Source organism: Crinia signifera, chromosome 6 (assembly GCF_055691185.1).
Source record: "Crinia signifera chromosome 6, ASM5569118v1, whole genome shotgun sequence".
Taxonomy (NCBI): domain Eukaryota; kingdom Metazoa; phylum Chordata; class Amphibia; order Anura; family Myobatrachidae; genus Crinia; species Crinia signifera.
The window spans coordinates 144,530,294-144,550,520 of record NC_139222.1 but is presented as its reverse complement, the minus strand read 5'-3'; the positions used below and the strand labels follow the sequence as shown (position 1 = coordinate 144,550,520).

Genomic DNA, 20,227 nt, shown 5'->3' with positions numbered 1-20,227 from the left:
ACAGAGACAAAGTAATTTTTTTGAGCTGAAACATTATTTATAACAATGCAGCCTGTAATTGGCTCTTTGTAAAAAACCATACTCACACAATGGCTACCTCTTCGGCAGGGTTTGGCAATGTGCGGCACTTGCCCAGAAACCCCCATCCTCTTGGCAAATGGTTGAAATTATGACAATAGCAATGATATATACTACATGGTTGCCTACCTGACCCTCTCCTTTAGGGCGAAAATGCTTTTCTCCTGGACTTCCCTGGTAATGTATGATTGCCATCACCTGTGGTGAAACACCTTTCTTATCAATTACCTAGCTCCCCACAGGTGATAGCAATCATACATTACCAGGGAAGTCCAGGAACAGAGCACATTTTCTCCCTGAAGGAGAGGGTCAGGTAGGCAACCATGATATAATATGATCACTAGAGCTGCTGCCACATCATGCAGTGTAAGAGACAGAGCGGAGCAGCTTTTTCTACCAACTTTTCTGTGTTTGTGGATCTGTGTCCTCAATCAGTGCACTTGACCAGAGAGTAGCTACCAGGAAGAAGGGACAGGAGCCTTACCATGAGGTGGGAGAATGTGTGCTTAGAAAGTGCAGAAATGGTTTTATTATCTTTGTATATTTATTCATTATGGTATGTGCAACCTTTTCCTGACCACTTATTTACATTGTTTAAAAGTTTAATACAGCCTATAATATATAGTAAATACACACATATATATATATATATATATATATATATATATATATATATATATATATATATAGTGTTAAATATTAATACTGTATTCCATAGAGTATCCAGTGAATTAAAAGACCAGTGTGTGCGTTAATGTCCAGGGTCGTTACTAGGTTCTTCTAGAGCTTCCCCAGACTCCGGCTCTTGCTATAATGTTCCACAGAGTAGTAATTTGTTCTTGCATTTGGAAACCCCCCCTGATCCTGCTTTTTCCACTGGGCCTGTCAGAATTTAAATACATTTAGCTAGCTATAAAACTATATGTTAAATATGTGATTTGTATGCCCATGTGTACAATACTTACTGACATCAAATATTAGATTGGTCATTCATATTTCCTGGATTATTGCTGGTATAGAACAGCAATGAAATATTAGCTTCTGTGACAGCACATATGAAGCCAATAAATGTTTTGCCTTTTTATATTACTGTCTGTGATAAGGACAGTGAAAAGACAAACACGCACCATCCTAAATTGTATTGTGGAAAGCTTTTAATTGTATATTAGTATCAATACAATTGTCGGTACTTGTTTCCTAGCACGGCGCCCGTCACATACCATTGCATGCCTTAATTAGTCGTATGCGATGAGAGCTGCACAATTTTAATATCGCATTGCATGCCATTACAATGGCATGCAATGTGATGCGATTTCTAATTGTACAGGCACCCTGATGGGTGATTACTATGTAAAATGCACCGCCATTGTTAACGCCACCCCCACTATCAACGCCAACCCGAAGCGTGGCGAGCACAGCGAGCCCGCGAGGGGCGGCAACTACGCGTCCTCTGACCTTTTCATACCCCCCACTATCCACGTCGGCGTGGAGTTGAATTTATATAGTGTAGCGAGCGCAGCGAGCCCAAAGCGTGGCGAGGGGACGCGGAATACATGTGAAGTTATCCGTGTCCCCTCGCCACGCTTCGGGCTCGGTGGCTCGCCACACTATATAAAATCAACTCCACGCCGACGTGGATAGGGGGGTATGAAAAGGTCGGAGGACGAGTACCTCGCGGGCTCGCTGCACTCGCCACGCTTCGGGTTGGCGTTAATAGTGGCGATGGCGTTAACAATGGGGGTGCAGATAACATACTAATCAACCATCAGGGTGCATGTACAATTAAATCATCGTTTTGATCGCATCGATCGCATTGCATGCGATTAAAACGATGTAATAAGATTAAAATTTTGGGCGCCGTGCTAGGAAACAAGTACCCAAATGTCTAATGATGATGAAAACATTGACTGTTCATGCCGGGAAAACTCAGATTAGCCTACCAAGGATTCTATTCTTTTAAAAACAGAAAAACATCTATAAATATGTATAGATAGACAAAGACACATACACACAGAGGTACACCACCAATAAACCAGCACTCTTGGCTCCGGCACATTGCTGGATATTAGTTTTTCAGGATTGTCAGGGGTTTCCACAAACAGCACCTTGCAGTGCAAATCCCATGCAGCGTGACTACCTCCCCACATTGCAACTACCTCACCCCCACACTCCAACTATCCTTTTCATTGCAAAGCCCCTCACCACACGTCTCCCCTGTTTCTCATCTCCCCCACAGCATGAGTTCCCTCGAAGCATGTATCCCCTGTCACTCATCTCCCTCCACAGTGCCACTCCCCCCTCATTAAACACTCCCACTTCCCCTCTAAGCCATCCCACAGCTTACCTACCATATGAATTTTAGTTTCTTCTGGAACTGGATGTGTCTAGAATAAAAGAGGTGCTAGACCATAGTTACATGCAGCTGGTGAATTAACAAAAAAGACAACAAGCCCATACATCTGTAGCCGATGTTTCAATACTGTAAAATTTTAATCAGCCAATTCCAGAGTGCCACCAGCTCCCTGTAACTATACATTGGTGGGAGCTCATTCTGCCATAGTATATATGTACGGTGAGCAACGGGATGAGATATTTTGGTCTTTAGTGACAGATTTTTCTGCATCTCCCCACATGAAAGTAATGTGGATGATCCAGACCAGGTTTTGGTAGCAGTAGCAGAATCCCAGGTGTAATCAGCAGCACCTGGGATTTCCTGATATAAGGATTTCCGGGGCAGAGTCACCTTACTCTTGATGGTGGAATAGATACCCAAGTGTTAGGCTGGGGGTGTTTTTAACCTGCTATGCTGTGACCCACGGTTAAAAATAAACAACAAAATCTCCATCTGAGTCCCCGTGTTTGAGATCCCTTTCACTATATATATATAGGGCGGGATGCTATATAGCAGAAATGCGGTAAAAACCCCGTTTTCGGGGTTTCTACCGCATTTCTATATGCTATATGCCCCCTCCGCAGTGTCAGCGCTGCGGAGGGAATCGCCAGCTAAAGCTGGCGAATCCCTGCAGAAGCCTATGGGCTTCTTACCGCAGCGCTGTTTGAGGGATCCGTCACGGATCCCTCCCAGCGTGCCCTGCGGCCGGCGCCGGGGTCTGCGCATGCGCAGATGGACTCCCGGGTCACAGACCCGGAAGTCCAGCGCCGGCACCGCATCGCAAGGGACAGCGCTTATCGCAAGAGCTGTCCCTTGCATGAATAACGGCATATGTTATAGCATATGCCGTTATTAATAATGCGGTAGCCGGCGAAGGGGGCCGCGGATGTTACAACATCCCGCCCATAGAGAGAGAGAGAGAGAGAGAGAGAGAGGGGCAGGGGGAGGCAGAGAGTGACAGGGAAAAACAGTGGGTGACAGGAGCAGCAGTGGGCCCCTTTGTCCTCAGGTGCCCCGATGCACTGCACCAATGGTAGTTCTTCCTCTGGTATAGTACATGTTATATGCATGTATGTAAACACTTAGGTACTTTAAAACTCTTAATATTACTACAGGCTATAGAGAGCCCTCTGCATTCCAAGAGCCAGTTGGGTAAAATTTCTCTAAAAGATCCCTGTCCTATCACTGCCAGCTGATTGCAGTATTTGGCTCAATGTCTCTGGCTCTGGCTCTAGCATTAGAGATTTTTAGCAATCAGATCATGTCCAAGGTTTACCCTGAGCGTCAGTATATAACGAGTGTCTATTTATATCTTTGTTTGGATAGTTTTGTGGACAGTGTGAGATGTTCGCCCTGCGGAGCTCTGCAGTATAACACAAGGATTGTGGGTGGGGAAGACTTTCTGGCATTACTGTTTCCAGTGAGGCCTGATCTCTGTTTAACCCTTACTGACAAAAGCTTTGCAATAGGTGTATTATTAACAACAACAACAACGTACTATCCCATGTACTATCCCATAGTTGCAAATATGTGAAAACATTTCCAGGCTTCCTTCCCTGCTGAGTGGCACTGATGTTCAAAATATTCTCTGTAAAGTGCTGCGGAATATGTGTGCTCTATATAATTGTTATAATTGTTTATAAAATTTGAAATACTTTTGAAATACTTTTAATATCAAAAATAAATGGAAAGAGCTGTATTTGATTTTTACAATAAAACTATAATGTGCTATTGATCAATAATGGAAAATAGGAACACTTCCAGTTTAAAAAAAAAAAAACTCAATTGGCAGTGTCCCTGAAAACTGGCTACTTGGTTAAAGAGCTGCTTCATTATTCTGGGGCAGCCTTGGAAAGTGATATAAAGTGGAGATAAAGTACAACCAATCAGCTCCTGTAATTTTCCAGACACAGCCTGTGACATGGTAGTTAGTTACTGATTGGTTGGTATTTTATCTCCATCTCTGAGGTTTACTACCTCTCCCCCTGAATCTTGCATTTTACTTTCTGTAGACATATCTCTCTTAACACACTCAGCCAAATCCATGAGTATTCCTGTTTACATTCCAGTACTGACCGTCAGCCCAGTACCACTTGTCTGGTCCTGCAAATAACTAATGTCAGTACATTAGTTTATTGAGGAATAAAAAAATAAATAAAAAAATGATGTCTTGTAGTAATACTTCACTTCAAGTTGCTCCATGCGACAAGTGACGATAAATAAAAGCAGGTGTTTCTGCTAATTTGATGACAATTTGAATATGATGGCAATCCTTATTTAAGATTTCAATATATGAAGGTCTTTATATGCGCACAGTTATCTGCGCACGCACCTTTTTTCCTGCCTAAAAGCACAATGCTTTAAAAGGTCCATACACACTGGGCAATTTTGCCCAGCGTGTATGGACAGTGATGATAGGAAAAATCGCAGGTCTAAAAATCCCCCGGTGCATACACACTGAGCAATTTTCTCGGGGATGGATGACTTTAAATAGCAGGATGCTTTTGAAAGCCGTTCACCCTGTTGCTAATCAGCCGGTAATACCAGCAGACGAGCAGCAAATCAGTGCTCACCGCTCAAAGCTGCCCCGTACACAATAAAAAGCAGCTCAATAGACACAACTGCTTCTGCTGCTTTCAGTTCAAAGTTGCCCAGTGTGTATGGGCCTTTTAAAAGCTATTGGTGATCATGCTATGGTTCCTAGTAGAACTTCAGTAACTGTGAAAGAGATATTGGACCTGCAGTAATGAGAAGGGAGGTGTTAAATAACAGATTGAAGGGATTAAACAGGAGATGGAGTTTGAGACTAGGATATTACAAAGACTGCACCGCATATTGGAAGCAGATTGAAAATAATGTATTTTGGGGATAAGGGTGGATGGTGAAATGCAGATAGTGTGCATAGAACAAAGCAGCATGGATGACAGCAGAGGTGGAGCGTATACTGGTTGCAGAGAAGGCAGGATACATGCAGGAAGGAAAGTAGGTAGCGGGGAAAGACAGAGAAGAATTTGCTAATAAATCTGAATGTATGAAGATTTGGAAAAAGGTGTGGTCAGCTGCCACAGAGGCTTAACTAACCATTAGAAAGTGCACGGGCTGGGCCCCTTCATCAATATATATATAGTAAATACTGCATGATAATGTACTAATCTGTAGTGTACTGCAATGCACTGTAGACAATATACCATAGCCATGTACATTCTAAGATAACATTTCTATAATATATACTAAAATGTACAATCTGGATCCTGATCCCTACCCCTGTGGGACAGTCCATCCTTAAGGTGCCCATACACTGAGGCGATTTGGTCTGATTTCAGCCGATTGCCAACAATCAGCCCGTTAAATCGGACCAAATAGTCTGTCCCTAACATGCAGTTGGGTGCGATGTGCGGTCCCGTGCGCATCGGACCCGACCAGGTGGTCAGGCGGGCTGGCCGTCCAACCACTCGTTCTGGGACCTCCCTCATGACGGCGAGGTGGCGGGGAAGCAGGGACGCATGCGATCCATCACAACGGATCGCAAAGGTCCCGGCGGCTTGCAGGCTGCCGGGTGTCCGTACACTGCTGCGAGACATCGCAGCAGTGTATGGGCACCTTTAGTAATGCAGAATGAACAGAGCAGGGAAAAACAGGTAATAATGGAAATAGACTGTAAGGCAGGCATGTCCTATCTTTGACATTGGGTAACTAGATTCTCTTTGGATGCTGTATACAATTTGCACTTTGTTGCTGTCTTGACTAAGGTTCATAGGGGACAGAAATGCTGAGCCATGCCATCGGTGAGTAACTCAAATGTGATTGGCAGTATCTGCAATGTCTATTCATTTCCCCTCTATTGAATAAGTTTGACATTAGATGATGATATATTACTACAATTCTGTAACTAAGTTGCATTCATCACTATTAAAGAACCTCAGATCCATTCTTCGAAGATGTTTTTGTCATGTTCTACGTACATCAAAATCACCATCCGTTATATTAGGACTAGAAACAGCACCTTATGCCCTGGTATCCAGACCTGTCTTTTACATTAAGGGCCGGATGTATGAAGCTTCAAAAAGTGATACAATGTACAGTGATAAACAGCCAGCGAATCGGCTACTAACTTCCATGTTACAGGCAAGGTTTAAAAAATGACAGGTACGAGCTGATTGGCTGGCTGTTAATCACTCTCAATTTTATCACATTTTGAAGCTTGATACATCTGGTCCTTAAAGAGGACGCCTGACACTCTCATAGCAAAGCAGCTGGCTAACATTTAAAGGTCAAGATTTTGTCTACCTTTCATGTCCCTGGTATATGTATTCTCCCCGCTGAAACACTATGACATCTTACAATCAACAACAACAAGCCTGGGAAGTAGGGCAGGATGGCAGAGTCCAGTAGAAAGTTCCAGCACCTGTTCTTTTTTCCCTACAAGTGAGTTTAAGGGGTATACCAATGTCAAAATCCTAATTATTTGACTGCCCGACAGTCGCCATCCGACCAGCATGGGCTGTTCTCCCTCGTGGGGGTCGTGAGCAAGCCACCGATCCCGCAAGTGACTTTTGTGTGCTAGCCCCTCCCTAGTGGAGTACCAACAGTCAGTATTCCATACCACACCCAGTTTAAGAAAGTCTAATGGATGATGGTAAACGAACATGGCACTCATGGATTCCCAACACTCACATCGCTGCTGATTTTAACTCCATGAGCAGTTATGACATTTTTATAAATACGCTTCTCTGCAAATCTGACACATTTCCTGTCTGTGGAACTAGATTAATATGGATATAATTTTACAGATAAAAGCAAACATTAGGCTCCATCTCAAGGACATATGGGAACCACTGTGTTTCCATACACAGTTTCACTCTACAGGATGTGACTTATTACTGACTGCCTCAGTTAGTGATAGTAATTAAAAGGAAATTAAGTCCTTTTTTAAAAATGTCTTTTAATGGAAGGAAAGAGTGATGAAATAAATGGAAATGTCCTGCACTAGGGGACAGCAGCTCAGAGAGTTTAGTTGTCTACCATGTCGCGGTGTCAGAGTACCCCATGACACGTGCCTGGTGTGTGCACAATATATATTCTACGCATGGCAGCACTGACAGGCCTATATATAGTATGTAACAGAATGCATCACTGAGAGTCTGTCCAGCGCTGCCTGCTAGATGGGCTCTAGTGTTCTGCCACACGGAATGCAAACTGGAGACACATAATATCATTAGAGATTTAAAGGAAAAAAATCAGCTTAACTGTTCTTAAATACTTTGTAAATCTCTTACTAGCATTCTAATAAAGGAGCACACATTTTATATCCCAGTACTTTCAAATCACAGCGCAAACTGTAGAATTGTTAATAGTCACTGCAGAAATAACCCCCCTCCCCCAAATGTAAGCAATAAAACCTTGTGAGTGTAAAGCTTGCCGTTCACCACTGATGAGTGAAATATCGGCACTTTCACAATTCGGTAATGACAGCACTTTTACAAGTTGGTAATGGTGTGCACTTACATGCAGTGCTGCGACTTTTGTTCACTGGAATTAAATGTTTTTATAGCCTAATCACTTGAATACAACATACAATCATATGATTCAGTTACCTACATTACTGTTATTAGTATTTGTTATTTAACACTCTTGAATTAGAATATTAAAGCAGGTTGAGTGTCAAGAGGTCCATGAATAAGTATTGATAACCCTTTCTGTGCGTACACACTAGACCGGTGATTCCCAACCCTCAAGTACCCCAGAAAGTGCATGTTTTCCAGGTCTCCCGTCAGGTTCACAGGTGCACTCATTAATCAGACACATTTTACAAGATCTACAGGTGGAGCAAATAATTTTGCCTGTGATTCTGTTTGGAGACCTAGAAAACATACACTGTTGCGGGTACTTGAGGACCAGGGTCGGGAACCTCTGCACTAGACGATCTGAGTGTACGCACTATATCATTAATGATGCATGCTCCCATGAGTTTCTAACAATGTCCTCTGTCATCCGTACATGTAGCTCAATCTGAGGATATCCACAATGATAGCTATACTCCTGGATGTGGCACATACGATATCGTTTGTAAAATCGCTCAGTGTGTATGCACAATTTTGTTTGTCAGGGAGCTCAAAGGAACTCATGAGTGATACCACATCGTTTGGAGTGCAGTCTTATGTGTATCCAGCTTTAGGGCCAGATGTATCAAGCTTCAAAAGTGATAAAATGGAGAGTGATAAACAGCCAGCCAATCAGCTCCTGACTCTCATTTTTCAAACACAGCCTGTGACATAGCAGGTAGGAGCTGATTGGCTGGCTGTTTATCACTCTCCATTTTATCACTTTTTAAGCTTAGTACATCTGGGCCTTAGAGACTACTGGAAATGTAATTCAAGTTCTGGGGGTTAATGAAAAGTGCAAGAAAGTGCGAAGGTAAAGAGGGAAAGTGCAAGAAGCCAGAGGTGCTGGAGTTTGTCCAGGTACAGCATTTTTTTAAAGTGACAATCACTTAGAAGGCATAACCAACCGGGTTTTGCCTTGTAAATCATTACCCATTTAAAAATATGGCCATTCTCGGACAAACTCCCTCATCTCCAGCTTCTGGAACCTATTACATTTACCCCCTTGACGTGGAACTCGTGACCAAACAAATTCAACTCTTTGCCTTAAAAGTATTTGACATCTGTTAATAAGGTAGATGAATAATTTATGCTAATACAAACCAGTTATGCAAACTCAGCTTTCGTTAGTGCTATATAAATACACCATATGTTATATATAGTATATTTATAAAATATTTATTTATAGTATGTTCATAAACAAAGCTTGGTAAAAATAACATTAAATGAGACTGATGGACTCTAACCAAACTTGTTTTGAAGTGGCTGAGCATGTTTCAAAGGAATTAGTGCCTAGGGTTGCACTAAGAGGCACATTTACCTAAAGCACTTTTAAGTTAATATATTTTCTGAGTTGCGTGCGTGCCAAAAACATGCTGCAGGTTTTTGGAAAAGAGGTAGGTAATCAAGCTTAGAAAATAGAGCAATGCTTGCAAATTTGATAGGTTCTATCAACTTTTATACAGTTATATATTAAATATATGTCTTTCCACTGCAAATGGAGAGAAACTTGTCTCCTCCCCCAAACATATAACAAAGAATACAAATACAATAGCGCGGAATATCAATACTTTCCCTGCACAGCATCTCACAGATGGTTCGTGTCACAGTAAGGCGGCTCAGGGTTTCAGGAAATGATGAGATTGCCATCGCTACACAGTATGTTGCATTGGGAGATGTTTTAAATAGAGCATGTTTAGTGAATGTTTTTGAATAGCAAGAAAATGTACAAACATACAGAAAAGGACAAAGAAAAACCAGATAAATGATAAAATAGTAAGAACATAACAGAAGTAGACAATGAAAAATTGACAACTTCATATACAGAATTTAACACCAGACAAAACACGGTCAACTATATAAAAACCAGTAAATTTATGCAGACAATGATGTAATAACAGTAACAATAGGAACAGGAGTATTTGGTGGGAACTGGGGCTTGGCAGGGCTTAAAGATATTATCCAGTATTATCCTCAGGCACACCATAGCGATACAGAGCATTCAACCAGAAACCCCAAACATGCCCACACCATAGCAATACGGAGCATTCAACCAGAAACCCCAAACATTCAACCAGAAACTCCAATCGCCGGCGACCATCTCCCCACGGGGGAGATGGTCGCCGGGCCCTATTCAATGCTGTCTTCTCTGACAGCATTGAGCAGGGTATCTCGGCAGAATGAGCCCGACTTCACAAGCTGTCGGGCTCGTTCTGCCGAGGACGGCCAGCAGGTGACGAGCTGCTGGCTGCAGCTTGCCTCTTCCCGGCCACAACTCGCAGCCACGCTCCCTTCTCGTCCAACTGCAGGCGGGACATTGAATTATTTATTATTTTATTTATTAACAGTTTCTTGTATAGCGCAGCATATTCCGTTGCGCTTTACAATAGCAGACAGTGATACAACAAAACAGTGTATTTACAGACAGTCAAAATCCCACCTGCACGTTCTCGGTCGAGCTGACTGAGAACAGGACAGGGTCACGGCGGTCGAGTGTGACCTACACAATGGCAGGTATTAAATGTGGCCGGCGAGGGGGTTAAACAGCGAGGATTGCAGAAAACCAGCGATCCTCGCTGTTTAACCCCCGAACCAGCTGCTCGCTCTATTCAATGTTCTGGGGAAATCCTCGCTGTTACAGGACGGCGAGAATTCCCCAAAACAGTGAGACCCGCGGCTACTGCAGAAAACTCGCTGTATTTAGCCGCGAGTCTCCCTGGTTCAGGAGCTGCATACGCCAATCCCCCCTCACTCAAAAAATGGAGCGAGGGGAAATTGGCGTATGAGGGGGCTGCGTTGAATACTGAAATTTTTCTTGTATGACAGTATTATTCAGCCCAGTCAGCAAAGACAGGTATAATGGCAGCTTTCACCTCGTTGTCAGAGTTGAAGTGTTGACCCTTAAGGTGCTCTTTCATCTTTGGGAATAGGTGACAGTTGGGGTCAATTGATAAAAAAAAATTATATATATATATATATATATATATATATATATATATACTGTATATACAGGCAACCCACAAAGCAACCACTGTAGAATATCTGGGATTGCATTTATTAAAGTGCAGGTTTATAGAAGTGGAGATATTGTCCATAGCAACAAAGATTCTATTTATCATATCATATATCTAACATCTTCTAAAAGATAACAGAATTGGATTGCTTATGGCCCCCACACACAGCACAATTTGCAGGCACTTTCTGAGCGATTTTACTAAATCGCTCAGAAAATGCCTGAAAATGCATGTAAATCGCTGTGTATATAGCCCACACAGCGATTTACATGCGCGCCCCCGCCGTTCTGAATCTGCACAAGATTCAGAATGGCCCGGTCAGTCAATTCATAACAGTCGCTCAGAAGCTCCTGCTCATCTCCCGCATGTGTGGCGCGGGGATGAGCAGGGCCATCTGAGCGACTGTCATGCCGGTGACTGTGACTGTCAAGCCCCGCTGCCACCGACCTGGAAGCCCCGCCGCCGCCGCCTGGAAGCCCCGCCGCCGCCGCCTGGAAGCCCCGCCGCCGCCGCCGCCTGGAAGCCCCGCTGCCGCCGCCTGGAAGCCCCGCCGCCTGGAAGCCTCGCCGCCGGAGCCCAGCAGAGACGCTTCCTGGACCTGCCGGGTGCCGCGCCCGCCCTCTGCAGTCAGATGGAAGCTGCAGTGAGAGGACGCGACGCTGGAAGACAACGGAGTTGGTAAGTATATTCTTTTTTTTTTTTTTACACTGTGCCACCAACGGTTGAGGGGAGAGGGGGATGCCACACTATACCACCAACGATTAAACTTTTTATATGGGGGACTAAAACTATTAAACTGTGTATGCATATATATATATACTGTGTGTATATATATATATGTATATATATATATATATATGTATATATATATATATATATGTATATATATATATATATATACACTATGTATGTGTATGTATATATGTATATATATATATATATATATATATATACTGTGTGTGTATATATATATATATATATATATATATATATATATATATACTGTGTGTATATATATATATATATATATATATATATATATATAGCGCAGTCTGGGCAGGCACATCCAGAGTAGCCAGCTGCACAATGTCCAGTCGTGACAGATTTGAGATCTCCCGTGCTGAATCTCCCAATTTGAATCTCTGACACAAATCTCTCTGTATGTGGCTCATTGTCTGAAATGAGCCAATTAGTGAAATCTCTTGTGCTGAATCTCCCGTTATGTATCTCTGGCACACATCTCTGCGTATGTAGGGCCCTTCAGTTTGGGCAACATCTCTACTTCAATAAACCTGAACATAAGTAAATAAACACCCTTATGAGGCAAACCATTACCTGCTTGTCATTAAAATATAGATTCCAGTTAACGAAAAAAACTCCCAGGAAAATACTGTATTGTAAACAGTATACATTTTGGCTAGTTGAACTGTACACATATTTATATACAACAATGGACACACAATGGACCTTATTCTGGTCCGTTCATACGGGGGACCAATGTGGTGCGTATGTGCATATCTGCGCACGTGCATATGCCGGGTGCATGCCGCCATGGCGAACGGGGTGCTTCCTGGGCGTATGCACCCAAGACTGTGGGGGGGGGGGGGGGGGGGGGGGGGCGGCTGCAGATAGTTGCGCCTATGGGAACACCCAGTGAAAACACCTGGGCGTTCCCATGGTAATCGGCCCTTGATGTGGGTGTCCTGGGGTGGGCAGCTGACATCACTGGATGTCAGCTGCCCACCCATTACCTGTGGAGTGTACACGCATATCTAAGTGACCTGAGAGTCACTTTAGTTTTATGTGTGCACTCACCACATTATTAGATGGTCGGCGAGCATCTAATGATGTGGGTGTTTCCACATAGCCTGCTAATGGATGTTTATATTAAACATCCATTTGCAGGCCGTGCGAATGAACCCAGCGTGCAAAAGGGGGGGGGGGGGGGGGCGAGCAGACTGCCATTCTACAGGCGGCTTCTGGGGGACTCACAGACTTGCAAGTCAACCAGAATAAGGGCCAATTCTTTATGTACAACATTATGCTGTAAATAGAAATGTGAAAGGTGATTATGGAGTCATATCATATTTTGTATACATTGTCGTTCCACAAACCCCTGACATACCGACAACCCTAGCAGTCAGCCTTGGATCGGAGCACCAACATACTGTTGAAAGGCAGATGATATTTTTCTTTTAAGTACAAGCCAAAACAAGCTTGTACGGTTTTGACATTATCATGTATGTATGCAGTAATTGGAAGGAACTACTAGTACCTATTCACTATTGAGGCACATCGGGTACAAAGATCATCTTCACAGCCCAGGCAGAAGGGGTCAATGTCTTAACCCACAAGAGATCAGAAATGATCTATTGTTGTCTTTCACATTATTATAAAGCAGTGGTTTCCAACCCTGGTCCTCAAGTTCCCCCAACAGTGCACGTTTTCCAGGTCACCCAGCAGGTGCACAGATTATTCAGTCACATTTTAAAAGATGCACAGGTGGAGCTAATTATTTTGCCTCTGATTCTGTGTGGAGACATGGTGGAAAATGTGCAATGTTGGGGGTACTTGAGGACCAGGGTTGGGAACCACTGTTGTAAAGGAAAGAAAAGGGGAGCATAATAAGGGAAAAAAGTGCATGGGCTCAGAAGTGCTGTGTGAGCTGCTAATAGCACATGAAGTATGAGATTCAGTAAGGGAGGATCCCGACTGTTAAAACACCTACAGACGGGTTCCCGAAAGCCACTGGCTATTCTCCCTTGTAGAGGTCCATGACCCCCATAGAGGGAGAATAGAATAGGTGACGAGCGTATCGAGCCACAGTGCCCGCAGCACGGCGAGCGCAGTGAACCCGCAAGGAGCTTTGTTGCGCTCGCCACTCTGTCTGAGTCCGGCCAGTCGGGATCCCGACGTCGGGATAGTGATGGTCGGGATCCCGACTGTCGGAACCCTATACCACACCCCTCTAGAAGCCTCCGGTGCAATTATATAACATAGAAGTGGCACTAGAGTGGGTCCCCTGTTCCATCCATTATAAAAAAAACTCTATGAGAACACAACTTGGCTGCTCATGGCTGAACTGTGTAGGGAGAGATTTTGTGCCTCCTCCCCTAGTGCCATGAGAAAGATGCTGCTGCTTAAATCGTCTGTATGACATTCTGGGCAGCAGCTTGTGAGCAATCCAAATAGACACCCCCTACCCACCCCCTCGAGTGATTAGTTATGACGGCATGAGGGCCGCACAGGGGTGGGTGAAGCACAAGCCACAACGGCACCCTGTTACAGTACTGGTACTTTCAACCAATCTGCATGACCATCCTATAAAATAGTGTGCACCCCCAATCTAGTGTTTACACACATCTGTCCTTGCATCATCCCATCTCATTCTATCTCATGTTATGCACATCATGTAGAGTGTACGAAGGACCAGACAACTGAACAATACTTTGGACTCTAAAGTTTGCCACTGCTCTACAAGATGATTGCCTTGTATGTATAGGACGGAGCAACAATTAATTGGATTTGATTCATATAGAGGGCAGTATCTTATTAGGGACGCTAATTTACCACATTATACAGGTATTAGCAGGCTTTCCTATTACAGACTTTTTTTTTATTTTTTTCACTATGAGGTACATTACCTATTTTAGGGGAATAACACATGGCTGAGTTTCTGGACCCGAGTCTCTGAGGACTGCTTGTTGGGGATACCTATAGGTGCCAGCGGTCAGGGGCCAATTGCATATGCCCCAGAATGTCATTATTTTAATGCCTGCATAGTATCTATGCTAAAAATTAAGTGTTATGGGATTGTATTATTGTAAGTGAAACTGGAATGACCGTCTCATACTGTAGTTTGTGGCTTTTGTACAGGTGCCAGCACCCTGATAGAGGGATCCAGTAAGTATACTTACCTTACTGTTGTGCTTCTAAAGCCCAATACACACTAGACAATCCTGCTCAGGGCCCATATACTGTAGGTAACAATATTGGCCGCGGCTGGGTTAATTGAGTGTACACACTGAATGATATTGGTAAAAAAAATATTGTTCAGTGACGTCCCGTGACCCGCTGAATATGCGGGTTGTTGGCTATATAGCAAAAATTGATCCGCATGCCCTGTAGACGGGAGGTACACACTAGATGACGTTTAAAGGATATAGCTCAGAAGGTCATTTCTGAGCAATATCTTTTAACTCTTTGAGTGCCAAGTGAATCTGTCATATTAGGTAAAAAAAAACATTTTTATTCATCATAATGATCTGTAATGTTTTTTTTTTTTTAAACAACATTTTTATTTGAATTTATATAACAAATGTGAGCAATCCTGGCATTTTTAGTAAATATTCTGAACATCTCTTATATAGACGTTGGCACTCAAAGGGTTAATATATCCTCTAGTGCAGGGCTGGGCAACACCGGCCCTCCAGATGTTGATGAACTACACATCCCAGCATGCCTTGCACCAGTTTCAGCATGGCCACATAGCAAAACTAATGCAAAGCATCCTGGGATGTGTAGTTCATCAACATCTGGAGGGCCGGTGTTGCCCAGCCCTGCTCTAGTGTGTATGGGGCTTTACCCTCCCACCCCACAGTCTAACCCAGGACAGGCCAATCTGTGGCTCTCCAGATGTTGTGAAACTACAAATCCCAGCATGCCTTGCCACAGTTTTAACACTCCCTTATAGCAAAACTGTGGCAAGGCATGATGCGATTTGTAGTTTGACAACATCTGGAGAGCCAGGCCTGGTCTAACCCAAACCCCACCACCGCGCAGCCTAAGGCTGACCCCAATTTCTAAGTGCCTAACTGTAACCGGGGGCATGCGGTGGACTTCCCCCCCTTTCCGGGGGGGCCGGGAGGCAAACCTGATTTTCGTGAGCCTCCTGACCAGTCTGGGAGAATAGGCAAGTGTGCTCATCATCCTTATTTATTTCCTTAATTTATAGAAAACAAACTTACTCACAGTATGGTGGAGTCACCAACATGGTTGTAGCTATATACATTTGCTTTCTTCACACATTACAGCAACATTATTCAGAAGGCAATGGGGTTTATTCTGATTCACTCAGAAAGGCACAATCACTCTCTAATGGACAAAGCCATGTGCACTGCAGGTGGGGCTGATGTAACGTGTGCAGAGAGAGTTAGATTTGTGTTTTTCATTGTTTCTGTGCAGGGTAAATACTGTCTGCTTTATGTTTACACTGCAATATAGATATCAGTTTGAAGTACAAACCAAACCCAAATCTAACTCTCTCTGCACAGGTTACATCAGCCCCACCTGCAGTGCACATGGTTTTGTCCATTAAAGAGTGATTGTGCCTTTCCGAGTGAATCAGAACAACCCCCAATATTCACCTGGGAGGATGCAGGAGATAATGGGGAGAATACAACACTGTATATGGAGATGCAGCAGAGGAATGATATAGATCCATTAAAAAGAAAGTTATGTGTAAGAATAGATATGTGAAACGTGCTTAACTAGTAACTCAGACGCCTACATTTACATCATTGTCCTGAAACTACATTTAGAGGATCAACAGCATGGAAGAAAAACCCTCTGTAAATTCTACTCTGTTGATACAATAAATGCAGACTGGGCACAGAAATGAGATATATATGAATCTTCTGTGGGCAACAGATACAGACTGAGTACAGACATAAAGGCAGCACTGAATTATTCAAAACATCCTGGCACTACTAACAACTGATCTCAGAGTTCCTAAAATAAGAATGACCAGAAAGCATTGCAGTGCAGTGTAATATCTCTACCCCAATAGGAATAGTATTGATGCCCTCTATAATATTTCTATGATGCAAAGTTGAACTCAACTCGACCAAATGCTCCTGGGGGGAAATAAATGTGTCTGATCACCTGTTTGCAGTCTGCACATGCAAGTGGCCTGTTGCTATCAGTAGCTTGGCCTTTAACATGCCATCAGGGGAGCTTCTAGTGAGGAGAAGGCCTGTGTGCACACTCCATCTGGCCTCCCTCCGCTCTATCTGGCAGCGCTGTAGACTCTGGGAACTTGGGGACCTTAGCTCTGCCCTAGAATCTACTGCACATGCCCGGGTCTCTGGCAATATGGTGTAGTTACCGTTTTTCCCAGTGACTTTCTTACTGCGTATGCGCATAACAGTGATTTTTGTAGCACTGCTGCTACCTATGTGGGACGCTGGAGGGGGCCCATGTGCACCTCACACATTGCACCCATTATAAATACGCCAGTGGTTGTCATAATCATTACAAACTTGTACCAGCACTGTACTAGGTGCAAAGGACACTATGGCAGCCATTGTCAAACTCATATATCCAATGTTCAGTATCGTAATGATTGACATGATTGGTACAGGAAAAGTGAAACTGGAGCCACCTGCTTTATTACAGCAGCTAGGCAATAAAGCATTTTCTCAGTTATGCATTCTGCATTCACAGCAGTTTCATAGTGACCTCACTGTACAATTTAAGCAGATATAGTGAGTTTAAAGCTGGCCATACACTAGTTCGATGTGGCAACTTTTCACCCGATTCCAACAGATCAGGACGAGAAACTGACCGATAAGTTACCCAATTGCATGTGTTTGACAGCTGTTACGATGCGCGGTCCCGTGCACATCGGATCAGAGTTGAAGATAGGATTTGCTGCGTGTCCGACCTCTGAGCAGCAGAGAATGAGATTGCATACAATATATCATATGCAAAAGGACCACGGGCGGGATGCACTAATATGAAAATGCTCTAAACCCCCCTCCGCCGGGGCAGCACTGCGGAGGGTATCGCCTGCTTTTGCTATATGGGCTTCTCTCCGCAGCGCTGTGTGAGGGAACCATCATGGATCCCTCCCAGCATGCCCCGCTGATGGGCCCATCACTCTGCGCATACGTAGAGGGACTCCCGGGTCTCAGACCTGGAAGTCCAGCGCTGGAGCCGCATTGCAAGAGCTTCCTTTGCGTTACTAATCGCATATGTTAATTTATATATAGGTTATAAGCTTGCCCTCATACCTTTGACTGTTTGTAAATACCCTATATAAGAAACTGTTAATAAATATGCGATTAGTGAGAATGCAGTGGAAGGCGAAAACTGGCGGTCAACAGCCTTGCTGGAAACATGTTGAATTATTTTGCAACCTGTACTACCATACAACAATACATACAGTATCACATCTAATTATTATTGCACTACTTACTATAATAATAATGTGTCCAGTTAGACAGAAAGATGTATCACTGAAATACAGAAGGCCATGTTCACACAGGTTCTCAGCATCACTGTCAGTTCATGATTATATTAAAAATAAAAATAAATGATCTTACTAACTTACCTGAAGCTCACACCATGCCACTTCAACAGTAGTTTCTGTATCTAGACCCTTGTAAACTGTTTTAAAAGACCCTCTGCCAATTTCAATGTTAAACTTTAAGTATCTCCCATCTGGTGAGGTGGCCACCGCTTTGGTCTCATTCTCCTCAATTTCCTCCTGTTCTCTCCTGTTTTCTGCTGCTGTAGGTTTGGGGGGAGAGACTGCTGGACGTTTGGGGCTGGTGGCCTCATCGTCAGATTCTGAGCTAATGTCCACAATGCTGGCTAATGTCCCCTGAGATGGCAGTCCATCTGCTTGGGTGTTATGAGATGGGAGGCTGCTAGACTTAGATATGTCAGGGATGGAGTCCACTTTCTCTTCTAATGATGAGGGCTCCTCAGGGGACCATGAGGAGAAAGATGTCCCAGGTGGGTCATATCCCAGTAGTTCGAGCTGGGCTGAACTTCTTCTATTAAACTGGTAAGAGTTCCTTCTGGGTTCCTTGCCTGAGAGTCGTCTTCTTCTCAGAGCTGCAAGAGGGGAAAGCTCGGCAGGATCTTCTGGCAGAACCGAGGCAAAGGAAATGCCACATCCTGCTAAGTCCACTTCTGTCTGAGACATAGCTTGGGCTGAAGGTACTCCAAAAGCGAACATCTTTATTCTCTACCTCCAACAAGGCAATCTGGCTCACCAAGAACACCACTGAGCAGCCATGCTCTGACCTGTAGTGCCCAGTAAATCTAACAACCGAGGACCCACCTGTAGGTCACCGAATGCAACTTAACACATGGCGTTGGCACTGAGCACTATGGCATATGAGCATTAAACAGGACGAAATCCAAGTGTCAGAAACAGAGCCTCTGTACGTCTTGACTAGGAATATTCCCTTATTCGTGCTGAGCACCACAAAGCAATGCAAAGCCGGACATTCACACCTGTCAAATCAGCTACTGAACTTCATCTTCTTGTTCAGAGGACCAAGTCCACATCTAATGTATAATACCAGTTCTTGGTGTCATTTCAGATGCAACAAGGTGGCACTTGTGTAAAGTGCAAGCAGCATGTGTGTGTGTGTGCACCTGGGATCTCTTTTCTGTCTCCAAGTCACTGACAGCTTCGGCCGGCTGAGAGGGAACCTGATCTTACGTTCATGTGACTGGCTGCTGCTGCAGTGTGTGTGTGTGTGTGTATACATAGAGGTGGGACCTGCCCTGACGTGCTGATGGGGAACACCTCCCCCAGCCATGCTCAGCCCCCTCCCCTCTGGCCACAGCAGCAACTACTACACCTAAAAGCAGCTATCCAATACAGGCAGCATGGGACGTACTAAAAGGAATGACACTGTGATCTGCATACACACAGAATGCCAGTTGGCTTTACGGGGAACAGACTGAACTTTTATGTATATTATGTATATTTCATAAAATCTGTAACTTAAGCACTATACATCTTCAGCACACCACACATCTTGCTAAGAGACACTAATGCTACCCATACACTTGTGACATATTGCACGCAGTCATGCGATTTTGACTACATTGATTGCGGTAAGCGAAAATATTTAGGGGCGCATTTATCATTATAAAGCGATGCCGGAATGATGACATTGCTCCTGCGAAGCCCTGACCCGGAAGCCGGGGGGGGGGTCAGATGCGCTGCCGATGCGCGCTCCCGTGTGAGCGCATATCGGCAGCCATATAGAGAGGGCAGGCAACACTATATAGAGCAGATCTGCACTATATAGTGTCAATTGTGCCCCTCTGGCATGCCGTGAGATGCGAGTCCCGATCGCGGCGGGACTCGCATCTCAAGGCAGTATCTGCCGTGTGTA

The 20,227-nt window shown here is 44.0% G+C and overlaps 1 protein-coding gene across 2 annotated transcripts in view; it reads right to left on the bottom strand.

Annotated features, from left to right (window-relative positions):
* Positions 1-19,557, bottom strand: part of WNK4 (WNK lysine deficient protein kinase 4) — a 176,940-nt gene extending 157,383 nt beyond the window's left edge. For both annotated transcript variants that reach the window (XM_083147518.1, XM_083147519.1), the window contains exon 1: positions 18,418-19,557. In XM_083147518.1, coding sequence (XP_083003644.1) covers positions 18,418-19,050 — 633 coding nt within the window. In that variant the 5' untranslated portion in view covers positions 19,051-19,557. The remainder of the gene's footprint in view (positions 1-18,417) is intronic.
* Between the last annotated feature and the right edge of the window lie 670 nt (positions 19,558-20,227).